General features: G+C 39.1%; 1 protein-coding gene across 1 annotated transcript; it reads left to right on the top strand.

Annotated features, from left to right (window-relative positions):
* Nucleotides 1-1,558: 1,558 nt before the first annotated feature.
* LOC123772940 (DNA-directed RNA polymerase II subunit RPB1-like) lies at nucleotides 1,559-21,438 on the top strand. Its single transcript, XM_069324425.1, has 14 exons — nucleotides 1,559-1,600; nucleotides 5,387-5,501; nucleotides 5,913-6,182; nucleotides 7,570-7,885; nucleotides 9,451-9,964; nucleotides 10,252-10,474; nucleotides 11,309-11,554; nucleotides 12,112-12,321; nucleotides 13,377-14,423; nucleotides 14,672-14,983; nucleotides 15,219-15,482; nucleotides 15,983-16,145; nucleotides 16,334-16,491; nucleotides 19,198-21,438. The coding sequence occupies exons 2-14, from the start codon at nucleotides 5,427-5,429 to the stop codon at nucleotides 21,148-21,150; spliced, it is 5,751 nt and encodes a 1,916-aa protein (XP_069180526.1). The 5' UTR covers nucleotides 1,559-1,600; nucleotides 5,387-5,426; the 3' UTR covers nucleotides 21,151-21,438.
* The last annotated feature ends 2,602 nt before the right edge of the window (nucleotides 21,439-24,040 follow it).

Below are 24,040 nucleotides of genomic sequence, written 5' to 3'. Positions count from 1 at the left end.
TTGTGGAACCAATTACCACGTAACGTGCTTGAGGTGGGGTCCCTCGATTGTTTCAAGCGCGGGTTGGACAAGTATATGAGTGGGATTGGGTGGTTATAAATAGGAGCTGCCTAGTATTAGTAAGAATTTAAAACAGAAGGATCAATGCATGAATGTTCATAATAAGGCAAATAGGACACTGTTATTTATTAATCAAAGCGTTAGTAACAAGACACTTGGTGTGGTTCTGCAGCTATATCTTGCTCTGGTTAGGCCCCATTTAGATTATGCAGTTTACTTTTGGTCCGTACTATAGAATGGATATAAATTCACTTGAACGTGTCCAGAGTAGGATGACTCTGAGTAGGAAGTTAATTCCCCAAATTAGAAATATTTCATATGAAGAAAGATTAACAAAGCTTAAATTGCATTCACTGGAAAGGCGAAGAGTTAGGGATGACATGATAGAGGTTTACAAGTGGATGAATGGACACAACAAAGAGGATATTAATAGGGTATTAAAAGTATCAACACAAGACAGAACACGAAACAATGGGTATAAATTAGATAAATTTAGATTTAGGAAAGACTTGGGTCTTTCGGTAACTGGTTCGGTAACAGGGTTGTTGATTTGTGGAACCAATTACCGTGTAACGTGGTGGGGTCCCTCGATTGTTTCAAGCGCGGGTTGGACATGTATATGATCGGTTTGTATATGAGTGTATATGATTTGGTGGTTTTAGATAAGAGCTGCCTCGTATGGGCCAATTGGCCTTCTGCAGTTGCCTTTGTTCGTATGTTCTTATGTAATGTTGCCTGCTCTCTGATTGGCCAAACGAAACACAGTAGTGACCTCTATCGGCACGCAGGTGAACCAACAAATAAATAAATATATAAATAAATAAATGTTTATTTAGGTAAGGTACATACATAAAGACGTTTTACAAAGTTTGTAGGATTAATAGATAGAGCTACTACATACAATGCCTAAAGCCACTATTACGCAAAGCGTTTCGGGCAGGAAAATATCTTCCTAAGTGGACCTACTTGAATTGCACCTAAGTATCTTCTTAGGGCATACTTAGGAACCTTCGTAGCAAACCTACTTTCGAATAAATACATGGAGCTTCGTGAATCTAGGTCCTGGTAATGAGAGATGAGGTAACACAGGAAATGCTCCCTATAGTATATATACATATTCTCAGATACGTAACATCAGAGTTGGCCCATGCCATACGCTTCACCGAGCAACGTTTGCTTCTCTGAGAATTTACGTTTAATAATAATATAATAATTCCTCTAAGATTTCCTTCTCCTCACCTCTCTTTTGCCTATTTATTGCCTTCGCCTCCTTGCCTCATCACAATCGACGTGAGAATGGTCCAGGATAGACCATAGAGACGTCGTGGTCGCTTCATTTTCTAGTGTGGTTTGGTCAACAAAATATATAAAAGCTTTAAATTCACTTGAACGAACAAATATTTTACTGTAAACAATTGCAACATTACAAAATAGAAGAAGACAGGATAACAGTGAGTAAGGGTCGGGTTCACGCACGGCAGCTCACTTGTCAGTCGTCTCCCAGCAAGGAGGAGGAGGAGGTCGACGGAGGCGAGTTAGGGTAAGTAGTTGAGAGATTGTTGCGCAATCTCTCACATTAGTTACATTTCTTGACTTGGTGATGTATCGTGGCCGCTCCTGGAAAGGTTCGCATGAAGGGAACTACAATATTAGCCAAGGGGATCGGTCTAACATGGACGCTGGGACCCGCCACCACCTTGGGTGCACGGACCTTGAGTTTTCATGCTACTAACGCTGCTCCAGTTGTATAAATTCTATCAGCATAAATAAAGGTGGTTACGAGCAATGAATTATGGTCTTGGTGATAAAACTATAGGATTATGGTGTGTGAGAACTAGAGGATTATGGTGTGTGTGTAGTGGCGGGACTGGAGGAGCGCCACCACACAGGAGCCAGACCTTCACAGCCACGGTAGTTGGTACACCGATCTCTCTCCTACATTTTTACCAATACCAAATTAAAAATTTGCGCGTTGCGTATACAAATATATATATATTATGGGTCAATGTTAAAACCACACTAATGTTATTAACAGCAAAAAATGCCTGCTCTAGTTAGCAGGCATATAGTTAAGTGAAGTATATTGCTGTGATAAATAACTTTAGCTTCACAAGAATAATGCACTAGAGTGTAACCACTCCACTGGGAGTGTAACCACTCCCAATATCCACAAACATGATTAAATGCGCAAAGCACTAGACCGTGGCTGTTGTTTGGGTAAACTCAACAGGATAGTATAGATAGTCTCCTCCCTACATAGTCCTTTTGCTGTTGTTGCACTATATTCACACGTTATATACAGTATCTAAATGTTTTGTTCACCTTAACTGTACAACTAAGCTGGAATGGTGTCCAAACAGTATAGTGGCCATCATACAATACATGACAAGACACACACCAGCCAGCGGACGCCACCTCCCTCCGTCACCAACACCTCATACGCCAACATTCCTCCCACCATACTGTTTGTGTTATTACACTATATACACACGTTATATGTAAGTATCTACATTTTTCACCATAACTGTACAACTAAGCTGGTATGACGAGTCCAGACAATAACAGTGGCCGCCACATAATCAGTTAATACCATCGCCCTCCATTCTTTGCACGTCACTAATTCTCACCACAATGATGCTTTTGTCGATGATTGATAAAGATTAAGCCACCCAAGAGGTGGCATGAATCATGCCCCACTTATGGGCATGAATAGCCCGTAAGTAGTGGCCCTTTTGAGCCATTACCAGCATCAAGAGATGATACTGGAGATCTGTAGAGGCGCGACTGAACCCTACATGACAGATGTCTCCCGGACCAAATGGTCCTGCTATTGTCAATCCTGGTCACTAAATATGCAAAAAATGAATTTTATACAAATATTTTTGTAATGGACGCAAGTCCTGTCCTCGGCTAGGACTCTGGAGAAAAAAAAAGGATGAACATCAGGTCCAAAGAGACCGATAATGTTAAATTAATTAAACTTTCTTATTGCACTGTAATAGGACTGCAATATTGCACTGCAATAGGAAACTTTACCTGAGTGTAGTTATAGGATGAGCTACACTTGTGTCCCAGTACTCTTCATCGTATAATGCTTTGAAACTACTGACTGTTTTGGCCTCCACCTCCTCACTTAACTTACCACTGTTTCCAAAAGAAAACTTTAAAAAAAAAATTGGCACCTATATTTACTTTACTATATTTATCTTGAAGTTGCTGATTTCAGGAACTCCTCTTTGTCAGTTTGTTAGAATCCTGATAGTATTTTGTAAGTGATCATATCACCCCTCTTTCTTTCCATCTTCTAGTTTTGGCATGTTTAACACCTCTAGTCTCTCATAACTCGTTTTCAGTTCCGGAAGCCATTTTGTAGCATGCCTTTGCACCTTTTCCAGTTTATATGCTTGAGATATGGGCACCATACAACTGCTGCATACTCCAATTTTGGTCTAAAAAGTCATGGAACACTTATTATTATTATGTTTTATTATTTCACTGTCCATATAATTAAAAGCTAGTCTTGAAGTTGGAAAGCAACACATACGCTTCTCTCACAATGGTCTGTATATTCATCTGGTGACGGCTTACTATTCAAAACCACCCCTAGGTCTTGTTCATTATTAGAGTTCTTTATTGAAAATAATCTTTCCTGCCTCTACTCTACACAGACGCCGTCTTGTAGAATCGGCTCTTATAAACAATCTACCCAACATGAACTTGAGTCCTGGCTTTGTTGCTGTGGACTCTTCCCTTTCACAGTATATACTCAAATGCTCTAATCTTTCTAACAAACGTGACTTAACATAAGCTTTCCCCCTTCCATTTCTTTCTTTCTCTTTCCTTTTCTTTCTCTCTTCTCCCTTTTTCTGTTCATTGTCTTCTCCTACGCTCCATTGCTATCCTCTTCTTTTTCCTATTACTATCTCCTTCGGGGGTTATAAGAGGAACTGCCTCGTATGGGCCAATAGGCCTGCTGCAGTTCTCATTACTTCTATCCCCTACACCTGACTTTCCTCCTCAGCTCTCTCTTGCCTATTTATTGCCTGTCCCTACCTCCTCATCACAATCGACTTGAGAATGGTCCAGGACGGACCGAAACGTCGTCGTCCCTTCAATTTCTAGTGTGTGGTCTGGTCAACATACTTCAGCCACGTTATTGTGACTCATCGCCTGCATAGAGTTCTTTAATTTCTTTCCACATAATTTGTAAATTTTGTGGGGTCTATTTTCTCCAATAACACATTACATAACATGGTATCTATTCACATTGAATTCCATTTGCCACTTGTCGCTCCAAGCACTTACTTTATCTACTTAATCTTACTTTATCTACTTTATCTTACTTTATCTATTATGACTCGTCTGCATTCCCCAGTATCTTAGCATCATCTGCAAACATGTTCATATAATTTAGTATTAGTTCTGGTAGATCAATTATGTAGACAATGAACATTACAGGGGCAAGAACTTAACCCCTGTGATACTCTGCTGGTAACACTCTTCCAGTCAGATACATTATTTTGATTACTGCCCTCATCTGTGTCAGAAAACTTTTTATCCACATCAGAAGTCGTCCTGTCACCCCTCTAGCACGTTAGTTTCCAGAATAGCCTCTTGTATGGGACTCTGTCGCAAGCCTTTTTTTTTTTTAAGTCCAGTGACCCAACCCAAACACCTCTTTCCTGTGAAATGTGTGACTTTATCTTAAAAACTAAGTAGATTTGTTACACAGGATTATCCTGTTCGAAACCATATTGTCTGTCAAGCCTGACTGCCATGTCTGACAGAAGTAATCTTTTCTACTCCATAGTCAAACTACACTTGAACACTGAATAAGTATATGCCCTTTGTGTATCCAGTTTTGGGAGGGCTATGGCAGTCACTTGTACAATATCTTATAACAATTTATAGTAAAATCTTCCTAAAAATCACCTTTGAGTATATCAGGTAGCTGCTCCCAATCCCCACCCTAATATCAGAAACTGACCATGTGGGGCAACTGGGGCATACCAGTTAACCCAGTGTATGGTGGGGCTGCTGCCCCTGATTATTATAGCAGTCACAAATGATAAAGGTAGGTCATGGCAGGGCTGAGTTCTTATGAATGGGCTGTGAGATTGAGTAGTTTCCAAGTAACTGTCTAACACCTTTGTAGGAATGCTTGCAGATATCCCTGTCTTGGGATATCTGCAAAATACTTGTTCCAGAGAAATGTACATATGTCCTGTGACTGGATCACTTGAAGAACAGCCAAATAAACTGTTCAATCACTTTTGAATAACTATTCCTATTTATACATCTGATCCTAACATAGTTTCCTTTACAGATTATTGGGGCCTCCTAGTAAGCACAAATTTGTTGCCAATATGGCAATAGAAAGCAAAGCACCCTTGCGGAGTGTCCGCAGGGTGCAGTTTGGTATTCTGAGCCCGGACGAAATTGTGAGTAACATTAATGTTTACATTTATTCAATTTTGGTTTTCAAATTCTGTATAGCAGTTACTGTGGGAAGATTTGATAAGGGGCATGGATTATGACCTGTAGCAAACTATTTCTTTCAAATGTATTTTAGGAAAATGTTCGTTGGCGATGTTGGACGTCATTATGTTCATGCCGGTACAGGTTTTAAATCCTACTGGAAGCCAACATCCCAAAATAACACAACATTTTCTACATAAGGTTACTGTGACATTATAATTCCCAGAAATGTACACAGTCATATTGGGCTCTTGGTTGGGGATAAACAAGTAAGGGATGTGACAGTAAATATCTGAAACTCGCCACGTGTACTTATCTCCAAAGTACAAATACTGACACTGTTTTAAATTTATTTGCCTAACTTTTTCTTTCAGCGGCGTATGTCGGCAACAGAAGGTGGAATAAAGTACGCTGAAGTTTATGAGAATGGAAAGCCCAAGCTTGGAGGGCTCATGGATCCACGACAGGGCTGTTTGGATAGGAACACCCGCTGCACTACATGTGCCGGCAACATGACGGACTGCCCTGGACATTTTGGTCACTTGGAGCTTGCCAAGCCTGTTTTTCATGTTGGTTTTTTAACAAAAACGATGAAGATTTTAAGATGTGTGTGTTTCTATTGCAGCAAACTTCTCTTCAATGCGGTAAGTATTCTGAATGAACTGGGCATTTCTCATAAAATTACCAGATTTTCAAATGATAAACCTCAATCAGTTTGTGGTCTGAGAATGTTATGTCCCTGTTAATGTCAAGTGTTGTACAAGACATTAGGTTTACACTTCCCTTACAACTCCACTTGTGTATACAGATGATTGCATACTTTCTAGATACTGTATCCCAGAACCATAAAACTCGCACTCTCATATAGAACGCACCCCTATTTTACAAGGAAATTTTGTGGGAAAAAACTATTTTAGTATGTTTCATCATACTGTACATTTATTGAAATATATTTTAAAGTGGAATTTGTACCCCAACTCTTACCACCTCTAAGATCAGCTGTATAGTTGTTTATATTTTGGCCAAGTGAATTGCTATACAGGATTTGAAACCTGTATTTCTGGATGTGATGTTTTGTTTTGCCGCATCAGACAATCAAGGCGCTCTGGTTTTGTCATTCACTCTTGTTAATGGCTGACAGGCTGACAAAAGTTTAACATCCCTTTAAAATTTCTAGGAGCATTTTTCATTTAGATAATGAATAAATGTTAAAGGTAACAGTCATTAAATAATGTATGCCATAAGCATATCAGGTGTGGGTTATGTATGCTGGGTAAGGTGGCGAGATAATGTGAATTTCCTTCTGGTAATGTATATCATAAGCAATTTTTCATAAGTTTGTAATAACTCTGCATGTTTTCAATATTTTATTAACTCAGTTTACTGTAGTTACTTAGTTATAATTTGGCTGGTTTACAATATTTTCATGCCTGGCGAACTTACACAGTATGCTCGTCCAGCACCCTAGGTTATGGCACTCTCTCATCCATAATGCATTATAAGTATTATTATATGCATTTTGTTTTTGCAGTTTATCATTACTTCATCAAAATGTTAGCCTAATCTTTATTTTTTACCTTCTTCCACTATCTCAAACTTTCTTACATTTTAGACACTACACTTTCATTGATTGAAAGTGTAGTGTCTGTAGTTTTGCTGTGCAAAACTTTCCCAGTTTTGCACAGCACTGCAAAATGATCTGACCATACCTTGAGGTGCTTCCGGGGCTTAGCGTCCCCGCGGCCCGGTCGTTAGAGTTTCCTAAAACATTCCTCATAACTTAGTCTCACATAAACCTAGGATGTTGAACATCCTTTAATTTTTTACACTAACAAACTACATTCTGTACATCTGTTCTTGATTTATTACTTTCACTTTCCACTCTGCCATATAAGCTTATCCCTGCTTTTAGGTGCTGGGCACGTGTAGACCTCGGATTCAAAGCTATTTTTACCATTTTGTTAATACATTTTTGGGAGTTTACTTCCCACTCTTTTGTTTTCCTTTCATTAATGTGCTTTTTAATTTCAGCAATATCCCAAAATACGTGAGATTGTGACAAAGTCCAAAGGGCAGCCCCGAAAGCGACTTCAGCATGTGTACAATTTGTGTAAAGGAAAAATGATTTGTGAAGGTGGAGATGAAATTGATGTTAACAAGGATCCAGATGATCCCACCATGGCAAAGAAAGGATCAGGCCATGGTGGTTGTGGTCGATATCAACCAAACATTAAACGAGTTGGTTTGGAACTTGTAGCAGAGTGGAAGCATGTAAATGAAGATACCCAAGACCGAAAGCAGATCCTCACTGCTGAGCGTGTATATGAGATATTCAAGCATATAACTGGTGGGTGAATATTATTAAATTAATTTTATTTATTTAGGGTATTAATGTTTTTTTTTTATTTAAATTTTATTTCCACGAAACCTTTAATTTTAATGAAAATGTGGCTTGCATAAAGTACACATGATATATGCATTGGTGTCGAGACATTAGTGAGATTTCTTTTTTCAACTTTGAACTTTTCAAGTTTTCATGGATTTAAATTTGCTAGTCAAATGGGTATTCAAAACTTGAAGGAAAATATATTCTTGGTAAGCAGCCAAGATTATGCTAGGTACCATAAGTAAAGGAAATAGTTTGGGATAGAGGAGCAGTGAACCTAGGAAAATCTAGAATGCATCTGAGACTTCAGAAAAAATTCAACGTACTGTTTGGTGTTGGGGTTAGATTTTCGGGGAGCATATCCTTCGTGAGAGAAACTCGGCATGTATGGTAGATGTTCGCTCGTCATGACATTAATATAAACTGATGGAAATGGATATTTTGCATTTATGATCTTGTAAAGTACACAGTATTGACCAGATTTAATTGTTGATAGTTCCCTGCTACCTGTGTCCATTACTGGAATATTTTCAGTACAGTAATGTACTGAAAATATTCCTGTGTACATTACTGTACTGGAATATTTCCTCAAATTATTTTTTGCTACAGTATTTTGTGCAGGAATTAGCAATTGAAATATTATGTACTTATGCCACCAAGTATCATAAAGTATTAATTTGATACTATTTATTATAGAGTGCAGTGGTTATTTAGTTGTAAGTTGGGATATGTGTAACTATGTGGTAATTGAATTCCACCCCTTAGGTTTTGCCCTAGATAATTGGCAGTTTTCCTAGCGTCTGAAAATTTCATCTCTCTTGGGTGAGCATGCACCCTATTGCTATCAGTAGCCGAGTTGTTGCCATGTTTTTTCATTGCTTGGTAATTTCTAATGGCCCTTAACAGATTTTATTTTCCTTAAAATATTTCTACTCCTAGTTAATGGTGTGTAGTTGTTTTTTAATGTTTTTGGCATGAATGACTAAAATGTTGGTTTCACATCACATATCATAGACCAATGTTTTTGGTCTGCTCTAGATATTTAGTTGAAACAAAATTTGCAGAAACAGTTGCTTCAATGACATTATTTTCTAATTCCTAAACTATACATAAATATTAGCAAGGTGTGTGTGTGTGTTGCATTCTAACAGTAACCAAATACAGTAAGACAAAACTACCATTGTCACAGAATTTAAAAAAAAATCCTTACTAGTAAAGCCTGTGTGTTTATCTCGGCACTGTACAGAAAGTGCTGCAGGTGTTGATATGCTATTTAATGTGGTATTCATATAAACTTCAGTGTTAGTGTGCATTTTGTTGAAATAAAAACGTTATATTTATAATTTGAGCTATACTGTATATGCTGTATTTATGGACAGTATTTAGATCTATAATTGTATAATTATATAAAACTTATGTTTTTACCTATGTATAGTTATTTATTTAAAAAAAAATGAAAAAATATTTAAATAGTATTTAAATCACTTAGTAGCTCATATTGTTAACTTGTGCCATTCTTTCATTAGATGAGGAATGCTACTTACTAGGAATGGATCCCAAATATGCCCGACCTGACTGGATGATCATGACAGTATTACCTGTGCCACCTTTGCCAGTACGGCCAGCTGTAGTCATGCATGGTTCAGCTCGTAATCAAGATGACTTGACTCACAAATTGGCCGATATTATAAAGGCCAACAATGAACTTGTGCGCAATGAACAAGCTGGAGCAGCTGCTCACATCATAGTGGAAAATTTGAAGATGCTTCAGTTTCATGTGGCTACTTTAACAGATAATGATATGCCTGGAATGCCTAGAGCCTTACAGAAATCTGGAAGACCACTAAAAGCTATCAAAGCTCGCCTTAAGGGCAAGGAAGGGAGGATTCGTGGTAACCTCATGGGAAAACGTGTAGATTTTTCTGCCAGAACTGTTATCACTGCAGATCCCAATCTACGTATTGACCAAGTTGGAGTACCTAGATCCATTGCCCAGAATCTTACATATCCAGAAATTGTAACACCATTCAACATGACAAAGTAAGTTTTTTTTTTTGAGAATGTGAAATAGCAGTTCTTTATATTATATTTTATATAATATATTTTTTTATATTTTTTTATTTCTATATTTTTTTTTTTTTTTTTTTTACTTGAACTTTACTTTATCAATATACAGTACTTGCTTTTCTTAATAAGCATGGCATATTCGTAACATAATTAAAACAATCTTTTTTGTGTATGCCTTAGGGAAACCCTAAGGCAGGCATTTTTAACATTTTTTCCTATTTTGCTTCCCTTTACAATAAATGTATTAAAATTTTCATCAGAATGATGGAGCTTGTGAAGCGTGGTAACAACCAGTATCCTGGAGCAAAGTACATTGTACGTGACAACGGGGCTCGTATTGATTTACGCTATCATCCAAAGCCATCTGATCTCCACCTTCAGTGTGGCTACAAAGTTGAGAGGCATATCACAGATGGTGACTTAGTCATTTTCAATCGTCAGCCCACTTTGCATAAAATGTCTATGATGGGACACAGAGTTAAGGTAAGTTACCGTTGGGGTATTTCCGGGGTTTAGCGTCCCAGTAAACCGGTCTTGTTGACCAGGCCTTCTTGTTGCTGGACTGGTCAACCAGGCTGTTTGACGCTGTTTGATCAGGTATCCTTTGGAGGTGCTTATCCAGTTCTCTCTTGAACACTGAGTGGTCGGCCAGTTATGTCCCTTATGTGTAGTGGGAGCGTGTTGAACAGTCTCATGCCTCTGATGAGAGTTCTCTCTCACCTCTACTCTTCAACTACTCTTAAGAACTAGAGTATTTCATTAATTCATATTATTTAAGATTAATTATTATATTTGTAGATCAGATTTAACATTTTCTAATATAAATGAATATTGTAAAGATAAATCTGTATTGGAAATGTTTAACTTAATTGCTACATTTAATATGAAAACAAGATGGATGTATGTGCCTTGTCAAGAATGTCTTGATAAAAGTATTTTGTGGGCATGTGTATGGGAAGGAGGCTGAATTTGCCCTGACTTGTGCTATATAATGAAAAATAACTTTTAAAGTATCTGAAATGAGATTGAGGCTTTTACAGTACTTCAATAATGGTTAGCCTTTTACAGATGTAGAACAAATTAGTCATCAGCTTAAATGTTGCATTACTCACATGCAACTTCCTATTTGTAGTCTTACTATGGTCAAGATTTATAGGTGAAAGATGAGTTAGTACCAGACTCTAAAGTAGCAAAAGACCTGCAGTTACACTAGGAATATTGACAACATAATTTAAACTATCTTTTTATTGTTGCAGAATTTAGATTTGTATTATTTTAAGAAATATTCCATGTTATTTTATTTTACGTGTGTTACAGGTATTGCCTTGGTCAACCTTCCGAATCAACTTGTCAGTAACATCACCATACAATGCTGATTTTGATGGAGATGAAATGAACTTACATGTGCCCCAGAGTATGGAGACTAGAGCTGAAATTGAGAACTTGCACGTGACCCCCCGAATGATCATTACCCCACAGGCCAACAAGCCTGTGATGGGTATTGTACAGGACACCCTGACTGCTGTCCGGAAAATGACCAAGCGAGACGTATTCTTGGAAAAGGTAGTGTGTACATTGTTAGTGATTTAATACTTTTCACTGCCCTGGCAGGCGACCAGCCACACACTTCAATGGCCCCAAGTGGCCCAAACTTAAAAAAAATGATCATATGTCGTTCTTAGACCAAGATAAATTTTGTAAACTTTTAAAATTTTTAAATTATCTTTAAAAATATTAAATTTGCAATTTACTATTGATTTAAAATTATTTTTGGTTTAATTTTTTTGTTTGTATTCCTGTTACGATGTTGATCCTTTAGCAAAAGTTGGTGAGTTTGACATGTAGAATATAAAAAAAATCAGAGTTTGAGCAAGTTTGTGGAAACACCTAAGATTTTTGGCTGTTTTCAACTTCATTTTGTCTTTCAACTTTTCATTTTGGCTGTCCCTTCATTTTGCCTTCGAGTGGTCACTTAGTTTACCATATTACAATATAGAAAGATCATTCAATGAGGATTCCCTGCATGTCTGATATTATTTAATATTCATAGGTGGGCTATTTAACTTTTTACATACATTCTCTACTTCTTTAATGGTATACCATAATTGTTTTTTCTTTAGTGCGAGATGATGAACTTGCTGATGTTTTTGCCAAACTGGGATGGACGCATGCCCCAGCCAGCCATCCTCAAGCCCAAGCCATTATGGACAGGGAAACAGTTGTTCTCACTCATCATTCCTGGTAATCTTAACCTAGTCAAGACCCATTCTACCCACCCTGATGATGAAGATGATGGCCCTTACAAATGGATCTCCCCTGGTGATACAAAGGTATGAAAATAATTACTTTGATCAGAAAGTTCAGTAACGTTTGCTTTGTCTAATAGCCTTGCACCTGGACTCGGATCAGAAATATTTAAACTTCATTCATAAATGAATGTGTACTTAATATTGGCACCTTAATTCCTTATTTGGTGTAAGATCATCTATTAGCTTGTGTAAAGTATCACTTTTAGAGCATTTTTTCCTCATATTAGAAATCCTCTAAATTTGGTTTCCTACTGACTCTGCTGCTCGTGTAATTTCCTTTACGTAATGCTGCCCATCCTCCTGTTTTGGTAGTACGTACTTAGTATGATGAGTACTTGTTTATATTTGACGATGAGGACCATAGTATATATACCGACATACAATGAAATTAGAAAGTAGAAATCTGAACTATTGAGTTGGACAGACTGGAAAATTTTTTACTTGTTGCTTTGACAACCTAAACTAACCTAACCTCCCGAGGCCAAATATAGTACATATGTGTGCTATTCTAGGCCGAGGGATATTTAAGTTTGTTTTAGCTTTATATATTTTAAAATAATTCCTTACTAGTCAGTATAATACTATCTAAAAGGTACGTACGAATTCGGACTATTGACGATCGTCTCAATAGGTACTATCTAAACAGGAGGATGGGTTGGAATAATGTAAATGCCAACCAATGTTGAATCATTTTAGACCTATCCATTTAGATCTTCACTACTGATATGAAGCCTGTATATCACCTGTGAAGTTCATTTGTTGTACTAATTGTGTTTAGTGCAGGAGATATGTGTGTTTTTAAGTTCCTGTTAAGATTGTGTGCATTAATATTCCTACCTCTCCTGGTGAAAACTGTTTTGATTGGCTGGAGTGGCATCTCAAAAAGAACCATTGACTTTGTGCATAGGGGTATAGTAATTTTTAGATTTTGATTATTTTGTGTATCATTATTATCTACTTCAGTACCTGGAGAGATGTATGTCATTCAGTGTCAGTATATTGTATAATTCAATCATACTGACACCACCTAGATATAAGTAACTTGTATTTTTGTAATATTTAATAACAAATTCCAGGTCTTGGTGGAGCATGGAGAGTTGATCATGGGCATTTTGTGCAAGAGAACACTTGGTGCTTCGTCTGGATCCATGTTGCACGTTGCCTGGATGGAATTGGGACACGAAATTGCTGGCAGATTTTATGGCAACATCCAGACTGTTGTTAATAATTGGCTACTTCTAGAAGGTATGAGTATTGGAATTGGAGATACTATCTCTGATCCTGCTACCTACCGAGTCATCCAAGACACCATTCGCAAAGCTAAGGAGGATGTGATAGAAGTGATCCACAAAGCTCACAATGATGAACTTGAACCTACTCCTGGTAACACACTCAGGCAGACCTTCGAAAATCAAGTGAATCGTATCCTGAATGATGCTCGAGATAAAACTGGTTTATCTGCCAAGAAGTCATTGACAGAATATAATAATTTAAAGGCTATGGTGGTATCTGGTTCTAAAGGTTCCAATATTAACATTTCACAAGTTATTGCTTGTGTAGGGCAACAGAATGTTGAAGGGAAGAGAATTCCATTTGGCTTCCGTAAGAGAACACTTCCTCACTTCATCAAGGATGACTATGGACCGGAATCTAGAGGATTTGTGGAAAATTCCTACCTTGCCGGCCTAACTCCCTCTGAATTTTATTTCCATGCTATGGGTGGTCGTGAGGGTCTCATTGATACAGCTGTGAAAACTGCAGAAACAGGATATATCCAGCGACGTTTGATAAAAGCTATGGAGAGTGTAATGGTAAACTATGATGGTACAGTGAGAAACAGTGTTAGTCAAGTGATTCAGCTTAGGTATGGTGAAGATGGATTGGCTGGAGAGTATGTAGAGTTCCAGAAAATGCCAACTGTTAAACTATCAAACCGTCTATTTGAAGACAAGTATAGATTTGATGTTACCAATGAGAGATACCTTCGTAGGCTGTTTAACGAAGACGTTGTTCGAGAATTGATTGGATCGCCCGAGGCTATCAGTATCCTTGAAGGAGAATGGCAGAAACTTCAAGAAGATCGGTTGGGACTGCGAGATGTATTCCCTAAAGGTGATACCAAAGTGAGTTTGCATTTCCCATTTTTGCTAAGTTTATTTTACTAAGTGTACTTCCTATATATGAACCAAAAATATGGTTGGTAGTTTAGTAGTTTTATTTATGGTCAGTGTTCTTAGTGTGTGTGTCTTAAAGCACAAGTACATTAAATATATTACATTCTAAGATGTGTTTGGTCAGAATTTGCAATTTTTACTGCAAAAAATTACAAAATGACCATACTATTGCATATAAAATAATTATATCTCCACAGGTGGTGCTACCATGTAACTTGGAACGCATGATCTGGAATGTGCAGAAGATTTTCCACATTAATAAAAGAACACCAACAGATTTATCACCTGTTAGAGTGGTAGAGGGTGTGCGAGACATGTTGAATAAATGCACCATTGTAACAGGAGAGGATCGCATCAGTTTACAGGCTAATGAAAATGCCACGTTCTGTTTCCAGTGCTTAGTTAGGTCAACTTTGTGTACTAAGAAAGTAGCTGAAGAATACAAATTAACCAGTGAATCTTTCAACTGGCTTGTTGGTGAAATTGAGACCAGATTCCATCAGGCAATTGTGAGTATTAGCACCTATTAAAACTGTATACACAATATTATTTTACATATTTATTTAAGAATTGTCACCAATGTAACAATTTGGTTGACATCCGATTAGGGTTAGCAAAGGATAGTTTTGCCATTTGTGGCTTTACTACTTTTTGATCTTTTTTACTAAATTTGGTACACACAATTATACAGTGTTTTAGTTTGAAGAGTGAGCTCCAGTTCTTTAATGATTTATTATTGCTTAGGCTGCTCCTGGAGAAATGGTTGGGGCTTTAGCAGCCCAGTCACTTGGAGAACCTGCTACTCAGATGACGCTGAACACTTTCCACTTTGCTGGTGTATCATCCAAGAATGTAACATTGGGTGTGCCAAGGCTGAAGGAAATTATCAACATCAGTAAGAAACCCAAGGCTCCCTCCCTTACAGTGTTTTTGGTTGGAGATTCAGCTAGGGATGCTGAGAAAGCCAAGAATGTGTTGTGTCGTCTGGAACACACAACTTTACGCAAGGTAAGAACTGATGGTGAAACTGACGGTGCTTTTGGGGTTTTATTTGTCTGTTTCTTTATCTCTTGTATTATAAATATTTCTTTTCAATATTGGATAGTGATGAATATATTCCTGTAAAGTCTTAGAAATCAAATTAACTCGTCCATTAAGGATATATGGGGAAAAATAATCGCCAAATTTTATTTTATTTGTTCAAAATTTTCTTCTTTCCTGAATTAAATACCTAACTGCAATTTTTAAGCAAAATTTCCAGCCATAGAGAGAACATTTGTGGGTTGTAGAAATTGTGGGAGGTAGTATCGTACTGTACAAAAATGTAACCCATTATGTGCATTAGCCACATTGTTATTCATAAAGTAGCAAGCTGGATTGTGTGGAGTTAAAATATGGAAATTACCAACCTGCTATAACAAAAAAAAAGTTAAAGAAGAGAGTTTTAAGTGCAGTTGGAACCAGTCCTTATTAAGGGAACTGTAAGCAAACTTTTTGACATTTTGCAGGTAACATCCAACACTGCCATCTACTATGACCCAGATCCCCAGAACACTTGTATTACTGAGGATCAGGAGTTTGTCAATGTTTATTATGAAATGCCTGACTTCGATGTCTCTAGAATCTCCCCATGGCTTCTTCGCATTGAGCTTGATCGTAAAAAAATGACAGGTTAGTAATGTTGATTAATGTAGAAATTAAAATGCTGGATGCTGTATATTGCTTGGATCTTATGCACTGCAGAATTGATTGATAAATGTTCAAATAATGTTTTAAGTCTTCTGTATTGACAAAGTATATTAACATTAATTATTTGTAGAGTTGTAACACTATGTAATAAAGAAATTAATTTCATGCAGATAAGAAGCTGACTATGGAACAAATTTCTCAAAAGATCAACTCTGGCTTTGGTGATGATCTTAATTGCATCTTTAATGACGATAATGCAGAGAAGCTTGTACTCCGGATCCGTATTATTGTTGGTGACGACAAATTGGCTGATGATGCAGAGGAACAGGTTATTTCACTTTACTCTGTCCTTTAATGTTTTCAATATTTATAAAATTCATTAGGCAAAATTTACATGAATATTCTGGACATTAGAGATATCTAGCACATTAAATGTTTAAATCCTTTTATTTAGTATGTTGCTTCTAGTCCAGTCAGTTCTATTTTTATTATTGATCTGATGGTCTCAAATTCATCCATTTTCATAATAAAAGTGCATGTTATATTTTCTTTGTCAGATGCTCTACTTTTGGTAAGCACTCAAGCACTCTTGTCCCATACTTTCTGGGGGAGCTGATAGGTGCACGCTCCTCTTTACATTCCTCTCTCGTGCTGTCTAAACTCGATTATGGCTGTCCTGTTCACTTGTCTGCCCTTATGTAACTCCTTTTTTGTAACAAAGTACAAATAAAGTAAATATATGTGTACAGACAAAAGAATGGGGGTGGTAGGAGAAGACAATACACCTCCACCCTTCGTCTTGATGCTCTTCACCATAATTTGCTCCATCTTAGCTCTGGTGCCTTTCGTTTGACCCCTATCCAGAGCCTGATTGTTGAGACCGGCATCCTGTCTACAAGATCGCTGTAATCGCTACTGTCTTCACTACTTTGCACGGTCTCAATACCCTCACTCTCTCTTATGTCGTACTTTGACCATTACCCCCTCCTGTGGGCCCTCTTCCCTTTCATCACCTTCCCCTTTCTGTACGGTTGTCTCACTTGCAAGGTTCGCTCTCGGTTCGTGTTGCCAATTATCTCCAGCAGATTTAAGATAGTTGAGATTTGCTGGGTTCCCAGCCATATTGGTATTTCCTTAAATGAGCGTGCGGATGCTACCGCTCATTTAACAACCGACTTCTACCCTTTTATTCATGCTAGTTGGCAGGATCGCTGGTCTTGTCACTGGTAACAAGCAGGGTGGTGTGTCCCCGTGGCCTTCCTCCTACCACCAGAATCGGCGGTAGGAAACAACTCTGACAAGGTTAGGTATTGGCCGTACCCATTAAACTCACGGGCACTTGGAGCGCCACCCTGCTCCTTATTGTCCGATTTGCATTGTCCCTCTTATGGCAGTGCATATCCTTGTTGAATGTCCTGACTTCCAGGATGTGGGTGCGTCTTGCTTCCCGACTGTCCCTCGATAGTATCCTTGGTGAATCGGATGCATTTGATGTTGTTCGCCTTATGCGCTTTTGTTCTGTTATTGGCATCCTTAGTGATATTTTGCGCCTTTTGAATATCTTGCACTTTTGACAGTGCTACATAGCTTCCCTGGCTTGGTGCCTTCTTTTGATAATTACTTACTTTTACTGCTTTTGCAGTAGGCTGTGTAGCGTAGATATTTTCCAGATATCACACTGCTTAATTTATGATTGAGGGGTTACTTACCTTGAGGTGCTTCCGGGGCTTAGCGTCCCCATGGCCCGGTTGTCGACCAGGCCTCCTGGTTGCTGGGCTGATCAACAAGGCTGTTGGATGCGGCTGCTCGCAGCCTGACGTATGAGTCACAGCCTGGTTGATCAGGTATCATTTGGTGGTGCTTATCCAGTTCTCTCTTGAACACTGTGAGGGGTTTGCCAGTTATGCTCCTTCTTGAGGTTATCTTGAGATGATTTCGGGGCTTTAGTGTCCCGCGGCCCGCAGGAAGCAGCCCGTGACAACTGACTAACTCCCAGGTACCTATTTTACTGCTAGGTAACAGGAGCATAGAGTGAAAGAAACTCTGCCCATTGTTCTCGCCGGCGCCTGGGATCGAACCCAGGACCACAGGATCACAAGTCCAGTGTGCTGTCCGCTCGGCCGACCGGCTCCCCGGTCGCCCCCCCCCTTGTGTGTAGCAGAAGCGTGTTGAACAGTCTCGGGCCTCTGATGTTGATAGTTCTCTCTTGAGTACCTGTTGCACCTCTGCTTTTCAACCGGGGTATTCTGCCATCCTGCCATGTCCTGCCATGCCTCTCTAGTATTTTCCACGTGTAAATTATTATGTATCTCTCCCGCCTGCGCTCAAGGGAGTACAGATTTAGGCTCTTTAGTCGGTCCCAATAGTTTAGATGTTTTATTGAGTGGATTCTAGCAGTAAAGGATCTCTGCACGCTCTCCAGGTCAGCAATTTCTCCAGCTTTGAGAGGGGCTGTCATTGTGCAGCAGTACTCCACTCTAGAGAGCACAAGCGTTTTGAAAAGTATCATCATCGGTATAGCATCTCTAGTGTGAAAAGTTCTTGTTATCCAACCGGTCATTTTTCTTGCAGTTGTGACGGCTACTTTTTTGTGTTCTTTAAAGGTAAGGTCTTCCGACATGAGTACACCCAGCTCCTTTACATTGCCTTTTCGTTCTATGTTATGATTTGCCTGAGTTTTGTACGTGGTTTCCGTTTTTATAGCGCATGAGCTGGAACTTATCTTCGTTAAACACCATATTATTTTCATAGAAAAAACCTGATCTACATTTGATTGGAGGTTTGCCGTGTCCTCTATGTTGCCTAATCTCATGAAGATCCTAGTGTCATCTGCAAAGGATGATATAGTGCTATAGCTTGTGTTCTTGTCTGTCCGATATGAGGATGAGAAAAAGTACTGGGTTGTGCTTGATTAGATTTAAAGATTGTGCTTGATTAGATTTTTTAAAAGAATTCTTGTTGGCTTGTTATATAGTTTGTGGGCTAGTGACTAGTATAAGGGATGTCATGCTTGCTTACCAGCTTTCTCTTGCAGGTGGACAAGATGGAAGATGATACTTTCCTGCGGTGCATTGAGGCAAATATGCTGAATGACCTGACTCTGCAGGGTATTGAAGCCATCACCAAAGTGTACATGCATTTACCCCAGACTGATGAAAAGAAGCGCATCATTGTAAATGACCAGGGCGAGTTTAAGGCTATAGCTGAGTGGCTGCTAGAGACTGATGGAACTGCTCTCATGAAAGTACTCTCTGAAAGAGATGTAGATCCTGTTCGAACCTCCTCTAATGACATCTTGGAAGTATTCGAAGTCCTTGGAATTGAAGCTGTGCGAAAATGTATTGAAAAGGAAATGAATGCTGTGCTCATGTTCTATGGTCTTTATGTGAACTACCGTCATCTTGCCTTGCTTTGTGATGTTATGACGAGCAAGGGTCACTTGATGGCTATCACACGTCATGGAATTAATAGACAAGATACTGGTGCACTAATGAAATGTTCATTTGAAGAGTCTGTGGATGTGCTGATGGAAGCTGCATCTTGTGCTGAAGTAGACCCTATCCGAGGTGTTTCTGAAAACATTATGTTAGGACAGCTTCCCAAGATTGGTTCTGGTTCATTTGACTTAGTATTAGATGATGCTAAGTGTAAGTTGGGTATGGAAATCCCCATGCCAGGACAAGGCATGATGATGGGTGGAGGAATCTTTGGAGCATCATCACCATCTTCAGGGATGACGCCTGCCCAAACCCCTTGGGCTTCAGGAGCAACACCATCAATGTCACCCTATGGTGCATGGACCCCTGGTGTAGGTAGTGGTATGACACCAGGTGGGCCATCTTTCTCTCCAGCTGCAGCTAGTGAGACAACAGGCCTCTCACCAGGATATTCTCCAGCTTGGTCTTCACAACCTCGCAGTCCAGTGTCTCCAGGCTGCACGAGTCCATACATTCCAAGTCCAGCCAATGCGCTCTCACCCTCATACTCTCCCTCATCACCAGCATATCAGCCTACATCTCCAAGCATGACTCCAGCTTCACCAGGATATTCTCCAACTTCTCCCACCTACAGTCCAACAAGCCCACAATACTCCCCAACCTCACCGCAGTACTCTCCAACAAGTCCATCATATTCTCCCACATCACCATCTTATAGTCCCACCTCTCCATCATACTCTCCAACATCACCATCCTATTCCCCAACTTCACCATCATATTCTCCCACATCACCATCATATTCTCCCACATCACCATCTTACTCTCCCACATCTCCATCATATTCCCCTGCAAGTCATTCTTATTCTCCAACATCCCCCAGCTACAGTCCCACTTTTCCCTCTTACTCTCCTACCAGTCCATCCTACTCGCCCACATCACCATCCTACTCGCCAACATCACCCTCCTACTCGCCAACATCTCCGAGCTATGCCCCTAACTACTCTCCATCTTCTCCTGGATATTCTCCAACAAGTCCGTCCTACTCCCCAACCAGTCCATCTTATTCACCCAGCTCCCCTCAGTATTCACCAGCTTCCCCGTCCTATTCCCCATCGTCCCCCAAGTACTCTCCCACCAGCCCCAACTATTCCCCAACAAGTCCCACTTACTCACCTGGCTCACCCTCGTATTCTCCCAGCTCACCAAAATATTCACCTACAAGCCCAACTTATTCACCCACTTCTCCTTCATATTCACCGTCCTCCCCTAAATATTCGCCCACATCGCCCAAATACTCGCCCACATCACCCAAGTACTCTCCAACATCTCCTACATACAGTCCCTCTAGTCCTCAGTATAGTCCTTCAAGTCCAAAATATTCCCCAACTTCTCCAACCTATAGTCCAAGTAGCCCCAGGTATAGCCCTACTAGCCCCACATACAGCCCAACTACTCCAGGTTATAGTCCAACATCACCTTTGTACTCTCCAAGCTATGAAGAAGATGAAGAGGAACAAAGGAGAAAGCAGAAAAAGAAATCAAAGCGCTAGAACTTGCAACCTAAAGATTTTATATTACATTAGTTATTTTTGTGAATCGATTTCTGTATGTAGTAAGTACATAGGGCACTCTTTGGTTTACGTATAATAACATTGAAGGTAAATGATTTCTCCATAAAGGTATTGAACTATATATTTTGTACACATTTTACTTTTTTTTTTAATAATTACCTACTGTAAGGAAATGGGAATCAAAGATGGATAAGGCCGAGAGAAAGGCCTTTATTATGTTATGTTAAATGTATGGTAATTCTTGTTATTACAGTACTGTATATGGAACTTTGTTATTAATTTCCTACCCTTTGAAATATTAATGTAAACCCTCACAAAAAAAATCACCTTATATTTCTGTTTCCCTTTAAGTTTTGCAATTACCTTTAATATGGCTATGAATGAACCCAATAGCATAAAGGGCCATTCACATTGCAAATAATTATTTACTTTGAATGTGGTGAGTTTTGTTAGCCATGAAATTGCTAGAATAGACAATTTTAATGCTTAGTTCTCACAATGGACATGATCATCTGCTCATAGTTTTTCCTAAATTGGAAAACTAGTTACAGATTTAGGATTATATTAAATGGAACTATAATATTCTTTTAATGATTGTCATTGAATCATTTTACTTAAGTGGGCAGATATATCCAGAAAATTGTGGTTCTGGATGTTATAATTACATACATCGCTTTATCCTTGGTCATTGTGACCTCTCATTCTCATTGTTTTATATATTGGACCATTAAAAATTAAAAAAAAAATTCGATTTTTATTCTCACTACATTATATGCTGTGTATACTTAGTAGTGGATACAGATAAAATGGAAGTTTTGCCTGGGTGGTTCAGCATTGAGGAGTTTGCACACCTTTAGGTGCTTGGTGAGAGTTGAAGCTCCATGGTGACTATCGTTGTGGTCAATTCTTTGCAGCACTACCTATATTTGTCGCCGTCTTGATCATTTGCACCATACTGGGTTGCGCCTCAGCTCTGGTGCTTTTCGTTCAACTCCTACCCTCAGCTTGTACGCTGACACTGGCTTTCTGTCTCTCCAGGATCGCCGTGATCGCTACAGTCTTCGCTGTCTTGCGCGATCCTTACAGCATCCTCACTCTCACCTCTATCGTGCTTTGACTTTTACCCCTCCTGTAGTTCATGTTCCTCTTTCTGTCCGTTTGTCTCTTACAAGATTCTCTTTCGGTTCGTATTACTAATGTTTCTCGTATTGTTCCCTCCTTGCCCACGTGGACGGTTCCCCTTCCCAAATTTTGTACTTCTCTGACCCACATCACTAAAGCTTTTACTCCTCCTAGTTCTGAAACGCCTCTTCCTTGAGCACTTTTCTTCTCACTCCCACTCTTCTCACTCTCACTCCCGAGTGTTGTTATATTATTTGGAGTGTTGTTATATTATCATAGCAATATGGAAGTTGTAGTGAAGGACCTGGTGACTAGTGGGAGCCCTGAGGACAGAGTTGGACTCTGCGGGAGGAGGTGCGTCAGCTGAAAGAACAACGAGAAGTAACGACGGAGGAGACCAGTAGTAAAGGGACCTCGTCTTGGAGAGTTGTGAAAGACAGGGGCCTTAAGAAGACTTTGATAAAGCCGCCTTCAAACGCCATAGCAACTTATAATTCATTTGACGTTTTGGAGGGCGAGTGCTGTGGTGAAATTGCGGATCGCGCAAAAGGGAAAGCAACGAAGAGCAAGGAAGCGCAGGCCCCTCAGAGTAAAGGAAGTACCTAAGCAAACCTTAGTTGTGGGAGATTCCCAGATAAGGTATTTGGATAGAACGTTTTGTGCTAGAGATAGGGGGAACAGGTTAAGGGTTTGCTATCCCGGAGCTGGCATTGGTGATATTATAAACAACATGAATGATATTATGGCTGGAAATGGGAACAATCCCATTATTTGCATCAGCGTGGGAGGAAATGATGTTGGTCGAGTTAGGAGTGAGGAACTGATTCAGAGGTATAAAACAGCCATAGAATTAGTTAGGAGCAAGGGAGGAATCCCGATCATATGTGGCATTCTTCCAAGAAAGGGAGTGGGAAATGAATGGATATCGAGGGCACTTGGTGTCAATTGCCGGCTGGAAAGATATTGCAAATCAAATGCAATATCTTTCATAGACAACTGGGAACACTTCTATGGAAGAAATGAAATGTATGCTCGTGATGGGGTTCATCTATCGAGAGCTGGGGTTGTTGCTGTTGCGAACTCGTTGGTAGAAGTGGTTAGAGGTGTTTGTTTGGGTTTAAACTGTTAGTAGATAGAGGTATGGGAATTGATTTGGAGGAAGGTGGTAATAAAAGTATGTGTTTGTGGGAGAAAGGAATTGGCAAAATGATCAGGGAGAGAGAAGGGCCTCAAAATAACAATTCACTTAGGGTATATTACACTAACAGTAGAAGTCTAAGAAATAAAATTAACGAATTAAATGCTCTTGTCTGTACAGAAAAAATAGATATTATTGCATTTACCGAAACGTGGATGAATGTAGAAAATAGAGAACTATTACTTGAATATCAAATAAGTGGATTTAAACTATTTCACACAGATAGATATATTAGACGAGGAAGTGGAGTTGCCATATATGTTAGGGACAATTTGAAATGTAGTCTCAAAGAGGGAATCAAAACTGAGCCACACACAGAAACTATTTGGATAGAATTAAACGAAAAAGCTAATAATATTATTATAGGAGTTATATATAGGCCACCAAATTTAGACAGAATGGAAGCAAAGCACCTATGGGATGAAATATCTAGAGCATCTAGATCTAACAGTATTTATGTCATGGGTGACTTTAATTTTAGCGGAATAAACTGGTTGAACAAAACAGGGAATAGTGAAGCAAAAGATTTTCTAGAATTAATTAACGATT

Source organism: Procambarus clarkii, chromosome 14, assembly GCF_040958095.1.
Source record: "Procambarus clarkii isolate CNS0578487 chromosome 14, FALCON_Pclarkii_2.0, whole genome shotgun sequence".
In the NCBI taxonomy this organism is placed as follows: domain Eukaryota; kingdom Metazoa; phylum Arthropoda; class Malacostraca; order Decapoda; family Cambaridae; genus Procambarus; species Procambarus clarkii.
Note: the sequence above shows the minus strand (reverse complement) of the source record. Positions and strands in the feature narration are given on the sequence as shown.

Excerpts from the sequence above, each read along its gene's own strand:
- LOC123772940 (XM_069324425.1), top strand. The coding sequence starts at position 5,427 with ATGGCAATAGAAAGCAAAGCACCCTTGCGGAGTGTCCGCAGGGTGCAG. Across the intron at positions 7,886-9,450 it reads GATATTCAAGCATATAACTG|ATGAGGAATGCTACTTACTA; the intron begins GTGGGTGAATAT and ends TTCTTTCATTAG. Across the intron at positions 11,555-12,111 it reads GAGACGTATTCTTGGAAAAG|TGCGAGATGATGAACTTGCT; the intron begins GTAGTGTGTACA and ends TTTTTTCTTTAG.